This window comes from Gobio gobio, assembly GCF_949357685.1.
Source record: "Gobio gobio genome assembly, chromosome: 14".
Lineage (NCBI taxonomy): Eukaryota > Metazoa > Chordata > Actinopteri > Cypriniformes > Gobionidae > Gobio > Gobio gobio.
Window position 1 is genome coordinate 22,686,728 of NC_137107.1, and position 19,757 is coordinate 22,706,484.

Consider the following 19,757-nt stretch of genomic DNA (forward strand, 5'->3'; position numbering starts at 1 on the left):
GCAAAGTTCTTCCAAGGAGAGAGATACAGCAGATCACTGGGTTACGGGGGTTCAACATGGGGTTAAAGGCTTGAAGACCACTTTAGAAATGCATCATATAACAAATACCAATGCACCACACCACAGCCAATAACATACTGAGAAAAGTCCATTATAAGTAGTGTAAACATAATGACATACTGATAAAGACTATGATTTAATAATCTGGTCAAATCAACAATTTATTTTTATAGAACATTATATTTAAAAGGGGGAAATGTCGGGTTTGAGCACCAAGAAAAAATGCAGCATTTTATCTTAATAAAAAGTAGACATTGAAAGCAGGATATTTTAAGATATAAATTGTATTTTTTGGAGTAGCGGTGATGAACGGGGCATGCACATTGATTGATATTCCAATGAAAAACATTAAAAATAAAAAAAGTTATAAATATATACATAATGAAATTAAAATTAAATAATTTTGCTTGTCAAATAATGTGACTAAATGCAGTATCCTGTAAATTATATTAGTAATAATCAATGGGGACACAGTTAGCAAACAAATGATTTCTGAGTTCTTTGTTGGTTGTCCAAAGAAAATGACAGCCAAATCATGCTCACTCATTAATGCGTTATAAAGCTTTCAAATACATCATAATAGTTATAGGTGGAAAGATACACTCTAGATATTCCATAGGCAGATCTTATGAAAGGGATATATATTATTTTTGGTAGGTAGGTGCTTTGAACATCTGCCATTGATAATGTATAAATCTTAAATCTTCTATTCTTTGCAGATAGGCCTAACGGTTAATTTAGTCACGGTTTTCATCCCAGTCTTTGATCTTTGTTTAACTTTTTTTGTGTGTGTGTGTGAAATAATGCTTTTGAATCAGTTGCTGTGATCTTTATTCCTAGTAGACCAAGAATAGCATGTTTGGAATAATCATACTTCTCACAGATGCTTCAATATGTAGTAGGACTTGTATACTGTTTGTTTGTTTTATTAGTGTAACCACGAAAAATAGTTTACAATGTAGGCGTTAAAAGCTCATCTATGGTTCAAGGAGAGAACAAACACATTATGTTGTAGCGATTGAGACTGTTGGTTGATGTTGGCGGCAGGGTCTGCAGCGGAGCCTTGATATCCTAAGATGTGGATCAGCCGTCTTCATCTCAGTCTGGTCTGAATTTGATCTCAGGTGGGTGGGTGAGTAACGAGGGGGCAATTAACGGCTTTTCCTCCCTCTTTTCACACCCTTTCTGCCAAATGAGCCTGTTCTCTGGTGTTAAAAATTAAAGTCTTAACATATAACACCTGTTCAATTGCCCAAGGAATTCTGAATAAAGGACCCCATTAATTACACACTCTCAGGCCGCTCCTAATACAACACTGATGGAGGGCCGGAGCCCTTATCCAAGCACCTGACAATACTTTGCAATCAAAGTGTTAAGGAATTAATTAACGTTAAGTCTTTTTGAAAGCTAGGTGTAAATGTTATCAAGGGCTGGTTCCTTTTTAAGTACATTCATGTTGGTCTAAAAGCGTTCACAAAGGAAATGTCTTCCATGAGCGTGCCGGATTTCATTAACTTGCTGCTTTTAAAATGACTAGTTGTCGCTGAAGGATATGTGAATAATTATAATAATAATAATAATTTGTTACATTTATATAGCGCTTTTCTGGGTACTCAAGGCCTTTACATATAGAAGGAGGGAATCTCCTCAACCACCACCGTTTGTTCGAAAGACCCAATTGCTTTGTGTGTGTGTGTGTGTGATGAGATCCACAGTCAAATACTAACACTGAAGATCCAATTCAGGTTCATTGTTATTATTTCACTGAATTAAACAAATTCTGACGGTGTGTTAGCATTTATAGTGACTATTTCTGTTGGTTTACATCATTACGGTGGTCCAAAAACACTGATTCATTCTGAAATTAAACAAATTGGCTGAAAAAATGCTGCCTCCGGAGGCAGTATATGGAGGTAGAAAGGCAACAAGTCCCATCTCACTCCAATGATTGTGCCACATCCTGTTTAGTGATATACCTTCAACTGATCGATTTTTTTAAGGCATGATTATATGTACAGTGGGGAGAACAAGTATTTGATACACTGCCGATTTTGCAGGTTTTCCTACTTACAAAGCATGCAGAGGTCTGTAATTTGTATCATAGGTACACTTCAACTGTGAGAGATGGAATCTAAAACAAAAATCCAGAAAAACACATTGTGTGATTTTTAAATAATTTATTTGCATTTTATTGCATGACATAAGTATTTGATCACCTACCAACCAGTAAGAATTCTGGCTCTCACAGACCTGTTAGTTTTTCTTTAAGAAGCCCTCCTGTTCTCCACTCATTACCTGTATTAACTGCACCTGTTTGAACTCGTTACCTGTATAAAAGACACCTGTCCACACACTCAATCAAACAGACTCCAACCTCTCCACAATGGCCAAGACCAGAGAGCTGTGTAAGGGCATCAGGGATAAAATTGTAGACCTGCATAAGGCTGGGATGGGCTACAGGACAATAAGCAAGCAGCTTGGTGAGAAGGCAACAACTGTTGGCGCAATTATTAGAAAATGGAAGAAGTTCAAGATGACGGTCAATCTACCTCGGTCTGGGGCACCATGCAAGATCTCACCTCGTGGGGCATCAATGATCATGAGGAAGGTGAGGGATCAGCCCAGAACTTCACGGCAGGACCTGGTCAATGACCTGAAGAGAGCTGGGACCACAGTCTCAAAGAAAACCATTAGTAACACACTACGCCGTCATGGATTAAAATCCTGCAGCGCACACAAGGTCCCCCTGATCAAGCCAGCGCATGTCTAGGCCCGTCTGATGTTAGCCAATGACCATCTGGATGATCCAGAGGAGGAATGGGAGGAGGTCATGTGGTCTGATGAGACAAAAATAGAGCTTTTTGGTCTAAACTCCACTCGCCGTGTTTGGAGGAAGAAGAAGGATGAGTACAACCACAAGAACACCATCCCAACCGTGAAGCATAGAGGTGGAAACATCATTCTTTGGGGATGCTTTTCTGCAAAGGGGACAGAACAACTGCACCGTATTGAGGGGAGGATGGATGGGGCCATGTATCACGAGATCTTGGCCAACAACCTCCTTCCCTCAGTAAGAGCATTGAAGATGGGTCGTGGCTGGGTCTTCCAGCATGACACTGACCAGAAACACACAGCCAGGGCAACTAAGGAGTGGCTCCGTAAGAAGCATTTCAAGGTCCTGGAGTGGCCTAGCCAGTCTCCAGACCTGAACCCAATAGAAAATCTTTGGAGGGAGCTGAAAGTCCGTATTGCCCAGCAACAGCCCCAGAAACTGAAGGATCTAGAGAAGGTCTTTATGGAGGAATGGGACAAAATCCTTGCTGCAGCGTGTGCAAACCTGGTCAAGAACTACAGGAAACGAATGATCTCTGTAATTGCAAACTAAGGTTTCTGTACCAAATATTAAGTTCTGCTTTTCTGATGTATCAAATACATATGTCATGCAATAAAATGCAAATTAATTACTTAAAAATCATACAATGTGATTTTAGATTCCTTCACTCACAGTTGAAGAGTACCTATGATAAAAATTACAGACTTCTACATGCTTTGTAAGTGGGCAAACCTGCAAAATCGGCAGTGTATCAAATACTTGTTCTCCCCACTTTATATAGATGTCTGAACGTTGCAGTTGGTGGTCAGTTTGTGTGTAAATGTGTTTTTGGACAACTTTTTTCACTTTTGATAGTGAGAAATTAGTATTGCAGTAATTAAATATTCGTTTACTTATCACAAAAGCTCTATTTTGTCGTAGATCATTAAAACCGTTATGCTGCCTCAGAAGTCTGTCTGAAATCAGTTTCATGAGGTACCTTTGTGCAAATGAGTCTTTGAATCATTCACTCAGTCGATTTAAACTGAAACTCTCAGCTTTGTTTCTCAAATTGAATGAGTTCACTCAAAAATTTCGACTATGGTTTTGGAGACCAATACAAATGGCTGTCCCCTCAAATCTAAGGGTACAGGGGGTGCACTAAGGGTATAGGGGGCAATTTCGGACACAACCTTTGGGCCCTTTAATACACCCGGCGCAATGCAACACCAGGAGCGATGTAAGTGTTTTTTTGCTAGTTTCAGCCCGATGCAGTTATCATTTTCACGTCTAGTGCCACGTTGTTAAAATAGCAAATGCTCTCGCGCGGTGTGTTCAGGCACATTGTTGGTGCATTGTTCATGCTGTTGGTTTCAATTCTGAACAGCACCATTCTTTCCGGTGTGATATTACTTGGATAAACCCTATTATACATCTTGATATAGTCTGGGTTTAGATAAAGCACCATTAGGTTGCTAATATGGGGGCCTGTCACAGGCTTATCTAGGCTTTTTGGGAGTGTGCTGGAGGATGAGCATAAGCGTTTGTAGTGCATCTTTAAAGAGCTATTCATAGTATCAGAAGGGCTTAACAGTCCTCAAACCTCAGGTTTTACACTCAAATATTTCTTCCATGTTCACCAAATGGGGATTTTTATTCCTCTCAAGTGTTTCATCACACTTCTTTATATAAGAGCATACTGAAAATGACTTAACTCAATGCCATTGAATTGGAATATATAAGCCCATGACCATATGTTTACTGATCAGGCTGAGATGTTTAAATTCTTACTTTGTTTTGTTAATGCACTTTGTGAGTTATATTGTAAACTTGTTGATAGTCATTATGGTGGTTTCAATTAGGAGAACAGGAAGTGAACTCTACCTCCAAGCATATTTGGCAAGGGTAATTTCAACAGTTAAAGATGCATAAGCTAAAAAGTGCCTGACCCAGCTTTTCCCTGTGATAAATCTCCCACGCCCAGCTCATGCCCTGTGGAGGGGCGCCGATGTTTATGCGAGACATTATAAGGGTGTTGGTATAGATTACTACAGATCGTAGAGCAGAGTGTGCAAAATGTTTTCCATATGATATCCACATATTCTGCAGACATTATGGCTGTCAATCATTGAATCGTGAAAATGTTCACACGAAACCATCATTTCCATTTTTGTGTGAGCCCCTCAAATGAAAACTAGCACCAGTTTGCATGATATGATGACAAATATCTTACTCAACATGGTTGAAGAGAAGACTTTAATAGAGTAATACAATCAATTTGTATTCAAGTAATAAATGTTATAAATTAATCTCATATGCCTCAACTTTTAACACAGGGCCTGTTGCAAAAGTTTCCTCAGAGTCTGGGGTGGAAGTATGTCTTTTTCTTACAAAAAAAAAGCTTGTGTGCATTTGAATAATTTAATTTTAGTAAAGGAACAATGTGCACAGTATCGTCTAGGGGACAACAAGTTTATTGCACCCAGTTGTTTGGCAAATCCAGAAATGCCAAACTTCACTTAACACAAACTTGATCACTTTGATGCATAACATGCCAGTGGAGAAAATGAAACCAGAAGGTCTTAGAAGGCCATGTAAATGAGACAGCGCAGAATTAACACACACACACACACACACAGCTGGATAATGGACACAGGTCACTTTTTGTCCACTATGATTCATCTTGAGGTGTACTGCTTGAGATGATCTGATTATTTCATTTTCAGCATGATTAAAGTTTTTTGGCTTACATTAATACAAATGCTTTTTCAGCAGATGTGGAATGTTTTTTTTTTTTTAAGATTTATTTTTGGACTCGAGCCAGGACTCAGGATGCCTGAAGCGCAACTGCGCTACATGTCGGTGTGCTGCCCACGAGTCCATCGGATCCGACCAGATGTGGAATTTAACTAAAATTGTGGAATTAAACTAAAATGACCTAAGCTATGGACTCTACGCTGATTTTTCAATTTAGGAAATCTCATGATTCACAGCTGTGATACAATATGTCCTGGCAAAACTTACTGTTTCAATAGTAAATACAGCAGCATAGGACAGAAAACTTTACTTGTCAAGTGATATGATTTGATTGATTTATTTATCTCAACTGTATTCCCTAGATAGAGTTGATCCACACAGAATATTCACTTAAGAATTTATAATGTGACTAACACAATATTAATAAGAACAACTACAAATATGATACACTATACCTTTAATGCTGTTGCTTTCTTGAAAAGAGCATTAGGACTCCAGCTCCTGATTATAACTAGAGATTATTACTATTTGGGACTAAATATGCCCACTTTTTAGTGTATAAAAGTATACTTTAAGTATACTTTAAGTGTAGTAGTAGTAAGCTTTGAGTGCAGAACTAGTTTACAAGAAGTTTTTAGTTTGTACTGCAACTATACAACAGATAGTTTACTAATCAAATATACGTCTAGCTCATTTTTTAGCTTACGAAAGCACTTTGAATTGTACTCTCAGTAAACTCCTAGTTTAGTTTTATAATGCATTGATACTTGTAAGTTTCTTCTATTGTCTGCTTCTTCTTCAACTGTGTTTTGATCCAGAGATTCTGTACTCTTTCAGAAAATGTGTATTAGCGCCCCCAAATGTATAACAGTGAAAACTTGGATAGCCTAAAATTCAGTCAGTGGAGGGGAAAGAGTAGCCTGGCTCCCCCCTCCTTAATTTTCATTTTCCTTCAGTACGTCGCCTGGGTTTGCGGTATATTTTAAATTTTAACTGGTCCAATCAGCGATTGGTGCGCTAGTTTGCTGGTATGGCAGATCCAGAGTGGCTCTGGGCAGATTCAATAGTTTTAAACCTGCCTTCAAGGAAGTTAACGCTTGTCAATGGAGAGTGGCCAGACTCTCTGTACAAATGAAATGTGGTGTTAGGACCATAGGGAAAGAGTAAAGTAGATTTGAAGTAAATTCCTTTGTACACTACCAGTGGACTAACCTACAAAAAAATTCAGATACTCAGAACATATCTGTTATCTTTATAAATCAATATTTTCAAACAATGTACGTTTATAAGACAGTATGTAAAACTATGTGAAAAAAGTATTTAATAGGCTACTTAATCAAAAGTGTAAACACAACTACAAACCAAGTATACTTAATTGTACTTTTAAGTGTATCTCATTCAAAAGACTGAGTACAAGTATATGCTAAATATACTTAAACTTTTCTGTCAGTACAAACCAAGTTTACTTAAGTGCATTTTAAGTATATTTCTGAGAAGTACATAAAAAGTAGACTGAATTTACTTATTTTTAGTTTACAAGTAGTATACAAAAGCATGCTTGAATAAACTTTTTTATTATATTTTTATATTGTCTAGAGCTTGTCTAGTTGTCTTGGTGAACTTTAGAAACTTCTCAAAGCTTATTTTGCCAACTTCCTCCTCTTCTGTTATACATTTCTGTTAGTATACTCTGTGAGAAGTCATTGTGTTTGTTTGACTGGACCCATGTGAAGTCATTTTTGGCTGCTATTGTGCTGCAGAAGGGGACCGCAAAGATTGTCTTTCCTTGTCTGTCGCAAGGCTTCTTTTCCCACCTCTCTTATCTGGGGGGTGGACACTCCCGGGGAAGTTTCCACCAAAATTATCAGCCCAGCTTGTGGAAAAGGATGTGTTCCTCTCACATTGGGGAAGGGATCAGTGATATCTGCATAGTCTATTGCTAAGGAAAAGAGTTTACATCACATATACAGCTTAATGTGCAGTCACATTTACAAAATTTCTCAGGCAAAAGCCAGACTTCTGTGTGAGGTGTGCTTCATACATCGCTACACTATATTTTTTTAGCCGTGTTTTGGTTTGTAGCTCCACCAAACATAACCATAGAAAACCATAGAAGATCACACACACACATATATATATATATATGTGTGTGTGTGTGTGATCTTATATATGTGTTGTGTTATGTTGTGTAAAATATATATATATATATATATATATATATATATATATATATATATATATATATATATATATATATATATATATATATATATATATATATATATATATATATATATATATATATATATATATATATATTTTATCATATTGTCATGTATGCAGGATTTTTCTTCTTTCCCACAAAAAACAAAACAAATTTTGTGTCTCGTTTGATTGGATGGCCGTTAATCTGAGTGGCCCTTATATAGCCTGGCCACTGATATGTACAGTAAATATATACATTTAACCCTTTGTTACCCTCTGTTCACAGGTCCCCCAGGAAAACGGGGAAGAAAAGGAAACCCTGGTGAGTACCTGCACATTGCACACACATTTGCACACATCTCAAATGACCTGAACCTAACCTAAAATTACAGCAAAACAAATGTCAAGCGATTTTCAGCTGTTCTCCAGGAGAAAGGATCAGGATCCTCTCATGCGTTCCAGACCTTTCATTCTTCATGTCATGTTTGATTTGTATTTCTTTGAAGAACCATTGAACAGATGAAAAATGAAATGTCCGTTCATATTAGGCGGTTTGGGAAAGATCTTTTCTCTTTGGCAGTAATGGTGACGTTTCTATCCTATTGATCTGTGGGGGTCGAAGAGAGATGTCCTCCTTGTCGTCAGTCATTTTCCCAGCATGCTGTTTGTTTTACTGCTGATCTCTTAACCTCAGAAACCTGAGAGTGCTTTGAAGTTGATAACACCATGATTCAGCAGGCAAAAATGAGTATTATGATGTAGCTGCATATGTAGTGCTTAACCCCAACAGAAGTCAATCCTTTTCAGTCATTCTACCGGTACAGTACAATTAATTTTATCTTACTGTACATTCTGTAGCTCAAGAATATATATATATATACACTTACCTAAAGGATTATTAGGAACACCTGTTCAATTTCTCATTAATGCAATAATTATCTAATCAACCAATCACATGGCAGTTGCTTCAATGCATTTAGGGGTGTGGTCCTGGTCAAGACAATCTCCTGAACTCCAAACTGACTGTCAGAATGGGAAAGAAAGGTGATTTAAGCAATTTTGAGCATGGCAGGGTTGTTGGTGCCAGACGGGCCGAGTATTTCACAATCTGCTCAGTTACTGGGATTTTCACGCACAACCATTTCTAGGGTTTACAAAGAATGGTGTGAAAAGGGAAAAACATCCAGTATGCGGCAGTCCTGTGGGCGAAAATGCCTTGTTGATGCTAGAGGTCAGAGGAGAATGGGCCGACTGATTCAAGCTGATAGAAGAGCAACTTTGACTGAAATAACCACTCGTTACAACCGAGGTATGCAGCAAAGCATTTGTGAAGCCACAACACGCACAACCTTCTCCACTACAAATAGGAAAAAGAGGCTACAATTTGCACAAGCTCACAAAAATTGGACAGTTGAAGACTGGAAAAATTTTGCCTGGTCTGATGAGTCTCGATTTCTGTTGAGACATTCAGATGGTAGAGTCAGAATTTGGTGTAAACAGAATGAGAACATGGATCCATCATGCCTTGTTACCACTGTGCAGGCTGGTGGTGGTGGTGTAATGGTGTGGGGGATGTTTTCTTGGCACACTTTAGGCCCCTTAGTGCCAATTGGGCATCGTTTAAATGCCACGGCCTATCTGAGCATTGTTTCTGACCATGTCCATCCCTTTATGACCACCATGTACCCATCCTCTGATGGCTACTTCCAGCAGGATAATGCACCATGTCACAAAGCTCGAATCATTTCAAATTGGTTTCTTGAACATGACAATGACAGTCACAAGATCTCAACCCAATAGACCATCTTTGGGATGTGGTGGAATGGGAGCTTCGTGCCCTGGATGTGCATCCCACAAATCTCCATAAACTGCAAGATGCTATCCTATCAATATGGGCCAACATTTCTAAAGAATGCTTTCAGCACCTTGTTGAATCAATGCCACGTAGAATTAAGGCAGTTCTGAAGGCGAAAGGGGGTCAAACACAGTATTAGTATGGTGTTCCTAATAATCCTTTAGGTGAGTGTATATATATATATATATATATATATATATATATATATATATATATATATATATATATATATATATATATATATACTAAAGTATATAATATCACTAAAGTATTTTAAATAAACCCTGTGCTTATATAAATGGGTTTTAGACCTTGAAATAAGCTAATAAGCAATGTTTTCCCAGAAGTGTTTCTCTATTGCTCACCTGCAGCAGTTTTCAACCTGTCATAGAAAATGAATTGTGGTCTAATACATTTTTCAGAGCAACTCTTTGTGCAGCTTTCTGTACTATGGAAGTATAAATGTCCTTCTCTTGATAATAGAGCCATAAAATACATATCAAGTAAATCAATTTAGGAGCAGCCTAGCACTCAATACACATATAGATATACACTCACCGGCCACTTTATTAGGTACAACTTGCTAGTACTCAGTTGGATCCCCTTTTGCCTTCAGAACATTCCTCAGAGATTTTGGCCCATATTGACTTAATAGCATCACACAGTTGCTGCAGATTTGTCATGGCTGCACATCCATGATGCGAATCTCCCGTTCCACCACATTCCAAAGGTGCTCTATTGGATTGAGATCTGGTGACTGTGGGCGCCATTTGAGTAATTTGAATTCATTGTCATGTTCAAGAAACAAGTTTGAGATGATTTGAGCTTTGTGACATGACACATTATCCTGCTGGAAGTAACCAATCAGAAGATTGGGACACTGTGCTCATAAAGGGATGGACATGGTCAGCAACAATACTCATGTAGGCTGTGGCACTTAAATCATGCTCAATTGGTACAAGGGGGTCCAAAATGTGCCAGGAAAATACCCCCCATACATTACATCACCACAACCATCTACTTCAAGGTTCGATGTGTTGTGCGTTCAGAGATGTTCTTCTACATACCTCAGTTGTAATGAGTGATTATCTAAGTTACCGATGCCTTTCTATCAACTCAAACCAGTATGGGCATTCTCCTCTGACCTCTGGCACCAACAGAACTGCCGCTCACTGGATATTTTCTCTTTTTCGAACCATTCTCTCTAAAGCTTAGAGATGGTTGTGCTTGAAAAATCCCAGTAGATCAGCAGTTATTAAAAAATACCTAAAACCATGCCATGTTCAAAGTCACTTAAATCATCTTTCTTCCCTATCTGATGCTAAGTTTGAACTTTAGCAGATCAGCCTCGTTTTATGAAGTAGCCAAGTATAAATAGCCATCCAAGAAAAACAGCTTCCTGAAGTTCTTTGCTTCTGGGAGGTCCTTCTCTGCTCCTACCTGGAGTTACGAACATTCAGTATAATCGAATTCAGGACATGTAATTGTCTTGCAAACCGCCTTTACACTTGCAAAATATATTGTGCAGCTCTGTTTACTGACAGCTCTGGTCAATTAAACAGCTTTTATAGTCTCTTGTATGCTATATAAAGTAGATTGCTCTGTATCTGTAAACCTTATTTGTAGCGCAACGGCCCAATTCTGATTAATTCTCAGGTGGGTGCTGGCATTAAATAAGGGAGATATTTTTCTCTGCCGTGGGGCTGCTGCTGCTCTGGTGGTCCAGTATATTCGGTGGCAGGCTCAATATGTTCATCTTCAGTTTTATTGTCGTGTTCATGTAAATTATCATGCAAGACGAGTGCTAATGGACCAAATTCATCACATAATGCTAAGCATGCGGATCCTGGAAGTGATCGCAAAGCAGATATGCGCTAACTGTGTCTTTGTTCTGAGTGTGATGACTTTGGCGGTTAATGGAAGGACTTACAACCTCCAAAACACACAGCCTGGTGTCCATAAAAAGCTCTTCTCTTGCCGCAAGGCTCTGGGTGACCTAAACTTGACACAGTGGGAATCTCCTTTCCTCTGTTCACCGTGACAGAGACGGATCAAATCTCCCGCGTGGCCATGTGACTGAAAGCACTCTTATCACCGCAGCCATTTGTAGGAGTTATCGCTTGTTTATTTGGCTCTCTGATTCGGTCCGGGGCAGATCTGGATCCTCCCAGCACCGTTTGTGTCTCCGGATCTATTCGGTGTCACATTCCACTCCTACTATCGCATCCCTCAGGCTTCAGAGCAGAGAGACATGCCAATGACTGTCTTGTGCATTATGTTCACTGTGCTGACCAAAAGCGAGGGAAGATGTGCCGCACAAGAAATAACAACCCATGATGCTTTTGACACTGCAGATAAAGGGTTACTACAGGAGCATGACCTCTTCACGAACCCTGCACATTTTTCATTGAGAGCATGATTCAGCTTTCACCGCTATATACCACATGATGTTGTATTGCTGAAATGATTCGCCATTAAATCAAAATCATAGTAGATTGCAGACTACCGCATAAATGTGAACTTATTTCACAAGAATGCGAATGTGACACCAGGATCATTTTCACATTACTGGAATGTTTTGGATTTCTTTCTTGCCTGAAATCATTAAGGAGTCTCCAGATTCACAGACTGTTGAAATCTGTTAAGCCTGCACCGAATGAGCGCCATTAAACACGTATTTCTGTAGACATTTTGGCCTTCTAAGTGCAAAATATCTGGTAACGCGGAACCTCCCACCATGTGCAGTTATTCTTTTACAGCTCAGATGCCTTAATGGAGTTCTCGGCTATGTTTCATTTTAGTAGCAACTTCGTCTCAGATGTTTCTCATAAAATTCCTTTGCAAAAATAAAACTCGACACAAATGAGACAACTGTTCACATACGGCATGAGTACAGAGCTATAAAATGAGCTGCTCTGAAAATTTTGTCTTAGAAGAATTTATTGAATAAAGCTTGAGTTAATATTGAAAACTAAGTCCTTATATTGCAGACTTTGGTATTTTGGCAACCTGGGCATGATTTAAGATGTTGTTTATACCTCTTCTGAAACTAAAGACGGGACACATCTGAGATTAAGTTGGGCATTAATGTTTTGAATTTGGCTAGTTTAAAGGGATAGTTCACCCAAAAATTACAATTCTGTAAAAAAAAAAAATAGTATTAAGAGTAGTACATATATACGGTGGCAGGACAAGTACAAATCAGAACTTCTGGCCCATTTAAATTCTTAATGTTGAGTCCTGCACTTCTGATTTTTCTTTCCTATAGGCAGTGCTCAGAGCTGTTCCACCACCCATTCACTTTTTTTAATCACACACAGACTTTTGCCAAATCTGGAGTTGCTCAAAAGTGGAAAAGAAACAAGGGTCTATTTATATCTGTGCTGCCATCCTATAAGCCAGAACCAGGTTTCTGCGTGTGCAGATTGTGTGTTGTGTTTTTTTGCACACACTGACCTCACTGATTCTGACATCTAAAGAGATATGCAACTCACATTGACATAATTGCATTTCTTCATGTTCGACAGAAATGAGACAATTAATATTTTATTATAGCATTAATGTCCTGCACACATTAATTGATGCTTACTCTTCAGAGCAACAAATTGTTGTGACTTACATCCAACTGTTTGTCTTTCTCTGTTTCAGGAATTCCAGTAAGTACCCCGTTATCACCGAGGCTTTAATGTGAGTTGGTCTGGAGGTGGGCAGATACAGCATGGCATGATCCGTGTTGGCTTTGCAACCTTGATATAGACTGCAAAATGAGGTGAGATAAGAGTGAAGGGAGGATATATGCTCCAGGAGAATCGATCGCACTATTTTTCACTGTCTGGCATCCATCCTGACCGCCTGTGTCCTATAACCAGACGTGCCTTTAAAAAATCCAACAGCTGATAAAAATCTCTTCGTGCCTTCGCACAGAATGCATAGTAAACACTAGTACGTTTTCAAGTGTGCATGTGTGCAATCGTCCCTATCATACTAACACTACAGCAGCACAGCAAACTTTTATTGCCGTGGTTGCGTCATATTTCTCAACATGAGCAAAGCCACAGTAATAAAGGAGAAGAGAGCGTAAACATGCATGGTTGCCCCAAACACGTTCCATTTTTTATGAGCTATTTGTCACATAAGTAGTGTTTAAGTATTGCAAACACACTGTTAAAGACAACAATGCAGTGTGGAGCACTTTAACAATGTCAGTTCTTACATATTTGGGGGTTTGGGATGTGAACTAATTTTTTTTTCCATTCATTCAGATGTGTGTTTTTAATTGTAATGTTTTTTTTTTTCTTCTTCAATAACTCTTAACAGGGCACTCCAGGACGAGATGGCTACCCGGTAATTGTCACTCTGGTTATACACTGATCACATCTGCTCTAACCACAGGCACACGCAGACCTCATCTGATAGGCAGTGTTAAGTGTCGCAGTGCACCACCTGCTGGACACATTAGAAATGATTGCTAAAAAAAAATTTGAGTTTAAAGGTCAATCAAATGACATTAAAAATCGCATAAACCTGTTGATGCCATTTGGGTTGGATTTAAACTTTCTTATAAGACCTGACCTCTTATTTCTATGATCACCAAGAAGCTCGTTCTTTGCTTTGTGCTTACATTTTGAGTAATATATTGTATACTATAATGGCACCGGTATAATTGTAGGGATATATAATGTATTACAATCCATCTATATGCATAACCTAACTATTAAACATGAACCTCAAACCTAATTTACTTAGTAATATCAAATAAGCTAGTTTTATCACATCAAATCTTATTTGAAAACAGTCATTATTATATAACAATAGTTATTCTCAAATACAGTTATTAACCTCTACGCCTACACTATACAGAACAGAGAACTATTGTTCTTTCCAATTTTAAAAGAGGTATTAGTTGCGTGAAGCCTCTCTGACAGGCCATCGCAATCCAGATGCGATCAGTTGCATGCGTTGGCAGCCTCCGCTCTGCATAAAGATCAACTGGGAAATATAGCCCTGTGTGAAGTCTCTCCAAGCACAACAAGAGAGCTGCTCCAAACTGAACTGTGTGCAGGACTGCACCACATGTGGCCCTTACCGGATTTCCAACTGCACTCAGAACCATCACCACACAAGTCATCCGTTTCTTATAGCTCACGCTGAATAGACCGGCATGTGCAACCCCTTCATGCTCTCTTGTCAGTTGTCCATTCTGAAAGCACAAGCGCACACTACTTGACCAAGACAGACAGCTCTATTGTCTGTGGTTCCTGGCTGTGTTGGTCTGAATAAAGAGACACAGGGAGGGAATGAGCAGAAATCTGTTTATCATTATTTTAGTTTTTTACATTGTGTATGCAACGCTATGTTGACACATTGTTTTAATAGCTATTGCATTTAGAGCTATCAAGCTTGTTTTACATTTATCATGACATATTTTTGCTTTAAAGGGGTACAATCAGAAAGTGTTCATATTTCTTTTAGTTAAGTATGATTCCCAGGTCAAAGAGCTCTGTGCACAGACCCTTTCAGCACCTTCAGTGCCGTGGACAGCGACCTCCCGTCCTCTAATCTGAGTTTACTGAAGCCAGTGATGATAGACTCAATTTTTCCTTCCTCTAATAACAGTTGTTATAATTGCTGTAACAGTTATAATTTGACAAATTTGATTGCTTTTATTCATAGTTTTCCTAATTATTTCACTGTCATTTCCACATTAAAAATGTTAATTAGGTTAAAATTCACCCATTCATCTATTTTCTAAATGCATGTAATTGATCTTATTCTTAAACAATTCATCCATGCATGTTTTTTCTCTCTCTCTCTTTTGACCTCGTAATGTTTAATCAAAATGTCATAACTCACTCTTCCAGTGACGTATAACAGTGTCATGAGAAATCATGTCCTCCCTCGAAATCGTGCTCCATCAACTATCAGTTAATGATTATACTAAGTACATACAAACAATATTAATTAAACAGTAGTGCTTAATAAAACAAATTAAACTTTTCTTTTACTTGATAAACTAGTTGGTTTATTAATGAATAAATAGTAATAAGAGCCTATTAAGTGAATAATTGAACATCTCTTACGGAATGGTTGAATGAAGAAAGCGCATGATGACGAAGGATGTACTGGAACAATCTTTTATGATAAACTTAGAGAAGGACATTAGAAAACACAAACAAAAATACTCTTTCAAATGAGGATGAACAGAGAATGGGTGAGGACACAGGGTTTTTATAAACAGTGCAAACAAAGGGAACTAATGAGTTAATTAATTGAACAACAAGTGATAGGGACTGCTAATCAAACAAACTGAGAAACTGGGTCAAGGAAGACAAGGTCCAATACAAGACATACAGTACATGTTACAACGTCATTACATAATTTTTTTAAATTAAATATTTGGGAATGTAACATATAATTAAATTAAAGATGATTGTGAATACATGTAGGGTATGTGTATAAACTAAGCTTTTAGGCAAATTCTGCTATCCGTATGCTATGCTAGTACGTAAGCTTACTAATACATACATTATTGGTCATTATAACGTAGTTTAAACAGTATTTATCATAACATGATTTTGTAGGAATTGTAATCAGGCACTAAAGAGCATATCTATTCAAAGTTATTTGATTTAGTGGGATTGCTTAGAGTCAGATTTCGAGGAGGACCTGATTTGTCACCACACCGGACTTTTCCAAACATTTACAATCAACTGCAGGCTCACATCAAGATCTGCTTCCATCCCATCAACAACCGATTTGAAAGACCAAAGTCCATGCCCCCTTTTTTTTTCTTTTTGATAATTCATTTCACTCCGATATACACCTATTAGGCATAATATTATGACTAATTCCTAATATTGTGTTGGTCCCCCTTTTGCTTCCAAAACAGCCCTGACCTGCCTAGGCATGGGCTCCACTAGACCCCTGAGGGTGTGCTGTGGTATCTGGCATCAAGATGTTAGCAGCAGATCATTTAAGTCCTGTAAGTTGCGAGGTGGGGCCTCCATGGATCGGACTTGTTTGTTCAGCACATCCCACAGATGCTCAATTGTATTGAGATCTGGGGAATTTGGAGGCCAAGTCAACACCTCAGACTCATTGTTGTGCTCCTCAAACCATTCCTGAACCATTTTTGCTTTGTGGCAGTGCGCATTATCCACCAGAGAAAAATACAGTTCCACGGAATGATAACGGCTGGATGGCAGTTTGGCAGGACATTGCCCAAAGCATCACACTGCCTCTGCCGGCTTGCCTTCTTCCCATAGTGCATCCTGGTGCCATGCGTTCCCCAGGTAAGGGACGCACACCCACCCAGCCATCCACGTGATTCATCAGACCAAGCCACCTTCTTCCATTGCTCCGTGGTCCAGTTCTGATGCTCATGTGCCCACTGTTGGCACTCTCGGTGGTGGACAGGGGTCAGCATGGGCACCCTGACTGGACTGTGGCTATGCAGCCTCATATGCAACAAACTGCGATGCAGTGTGTATTCTGACACCTTTCTATCAGAACCAGCATTAACTTCTTGAGCAATTTGAGCTACAGTAGCTCGTCTGTTTGATCGGAACAAACGGGCCAGCCTTCGCCCCTCACGTGCATCAATTAGACTTGGCCGCCCATTGTTTTAGTCACTGTTCCTTGGACCACTTTTGATAGATACTGACCACTGCAGACCGGGAACACCCCACAAGAGCTGGAGTTTGGAGATGCTCTGACCCTGTCGTCTAGCCATCACAATTTGGCCCTTGTCAAACTCGCTCAATTCCTTATGGTTGCCCATTTTTCCTGCTTCTAACACATCAACATTGAGGACAAAATGTTCACTTGCTGCCTAATATATCCCACCCACTAACAGGTGCCGTGATCAAGAGATAATCAGTGTTATTCACTTCACTTGTTATGCCTGATCGGTGTATGTCACAATACAGAAGAAATGAAAGAAAGAGAAAATTTAAATCTAATGCACAAGTTTATGATTGCCATGAAATAACCATAATAACTCAAAGTGTTTTTCTGTCTCTCTAAGGGTCCATTGGGTATGGATGGTAAGCCTGTAAGTATACTATCTTCTCTCAGGGTACACTTTTTAAAACCAGATCAATCAGATCAGTTTTTAACATCATTGGTTTAATTCACTTAAATGTAGGTATGTATATTTATTGCTGCATTGCATACACTGCTCATAATACTGTAGAAAATTATTTTCTCTTTCCTTATAGGGACCTCCAGGACTAAAAGGCAGTCAGGTAGTTTTTTTGTTTAATCATTTCAGTCTGAAAGTGAGTGCAAAATTGTGTGTTGCCAGTGTGCAATACATCTTAGATTCCTAACGCAGCAGCATCTGGTATAAACCAGTCGCACCTCCTGGATTGTACAACACAGGTAAACTTCAGCCCATCACCTCATTCATAAGAGTGCGATGTTGGAAAGAATCATTCAGATCTCATTCCTCAGGTTACTCAAGTTGCACCAGCTGTGTGTAAGTTAAAACAAGTTGTGGAGCAAATGGGTACTAAGTTACAATTCATGCATTACCTAATATTAACCTTAGAAATGTAAGCCAACTTATAAAATAATTTATGAAAGCCTAATGAACAATTTCAATTTTCATTATCAGGTTTGTTGTAATAGTATTTATTACTCATTCATTTTGGATACAGTTCCTAAAAACCCTTTATTTTGATGGTCACCTTTAGTCATTCTATTGACTATAAGTAATGCTGCACCTACACGTCAACTTATTCTAATTAGAGTATATTACTAGACTGTCTACTGAATATCTGCTGACACTTTATTGTGATGGTCCCACCATCCTAACTGTAAGTAACTTTGCAAGTACATGTACAATTTATTTTACTAACCTTAACCCCTTATTCTACTAACCCTAACCCCAACCCTACCCCTAAAAGTTAATTAAAGGGATAGTTCACCCAAAAATGCAAAAATGTAAATTAGCCCATACCCAGCAGGAACCGGACGTCAATATGACATCAGATTGACGTTGGACCCCAACGTCGGACAGACGTTGCATTTTGGTTGGAAATGAAAATCAGGTTGACATCAGAATACAATATCAGATCGATGTTGGGTTCTGACGTCAACCCGATTTTCATTTTCAACCAAATTGCAACGTCCGTCCAACGTTGGATGTTGACGTCTATCTGACGTTGGGTTCTGACGTCAACTCGATTTTCACTTAGTTAATACCACAACCTAAAACTAACAAATGATCAACATCTAATGATGTTAGAATCTGACGTCAATATGATGTTGGCTTGAGACGTTGGCTCAACGTTAGATTTTGGTTAGTTAATACCACAACCTAAAACCAACAAATGATCAACATCTAATGATGTTAGAATTTGACGTCAATATGATGTTGGCTTGAGACGTTGGTTCAACGTTAGATTTTGGTTAGTTAATACCACAACCTAAAACCAACAAATGATCAACATCTAATGATGTTAGAATCTGACGTCAATATAATGTTGGCTTGAGACGTTGGTTCAACGTTAGATTTTGGTTAGTTAATACCACAACCTAAAACCAACAAATGATCAACATCTAATGATGTTAGAATCTGACGTCAATATGATGTTGGCTTGAGACGTTGGCTCGATGTTAGATTTTGGTTAGTTAATACCACAACCTAAAACCAACAAATGATCAACATCTAATGATGTTAGAATCTGACGTCAATATGATGTTGGCCTGAGACGTTGGCTCAACGTTAGATTTTGGTTAGTTAATACCACAACCTAAAACCAACAAATGATCAACATTTAAAGATGTTAGAATCTGACGTCAATATGATGTTGGCTTGAGACGTTGGCTCGATGTTAGATTTTGGTTAGTTAATACCACAACCTAAAACCAACAAATGATCAACATCTAATGATGTTAGAATCTGACGTCAATATGATGTTGGCCTGAGACGTTGGCTCGATGTTGGATTTCAGTTATTTTACAACACAACCAAAACTAAATATCAACATCAGCTGACGTTGGTATTGGACGTCAAATTAACGTTGGCATTAGACGTTGAATTTTGGTCACCTGACGTCGCAA

At 38.6% G+C, this 19,757-nt stretch overlaps 1 protein-coding gene across 3 annotated transcripts in view; it reads left to right on the forward strand.

Moving 5' to 3' along the window:
* Nucleotides 1-19,757, forward strand: part of col23a1b (collagen type XXIII alpha 1 chain b) — a 102,209-nt gene that overhangs the window by 67,162 nt on the left and 15,290 nt on the right. For all 3 annotated transcript variants that reach the window (XM_079835571.1, XM_079835572.1, XM_079835570.1), the window contains exons 3-6: nt 8,121-8,160; nt 14,007-14,033; nt 17,716-17,742; nt 17,909-17,935. In XM_079835571.1, coding sequence (XP_079691697.1) covers nt 17,728-17,742; nt 17,909-17,935 — 42 coding nt within the window. In that variant the 5' untranslated portion in view covers nt 8,121-8,160; nt 14,007-14,033; nt 17,716-17,727. The remainder of the gene's footprint in view (nt 1-8,120; nt 8,161-14,006; nt 14,034-17,715; nt 17,743-17,908; nt 17,936-19,757) is intronic.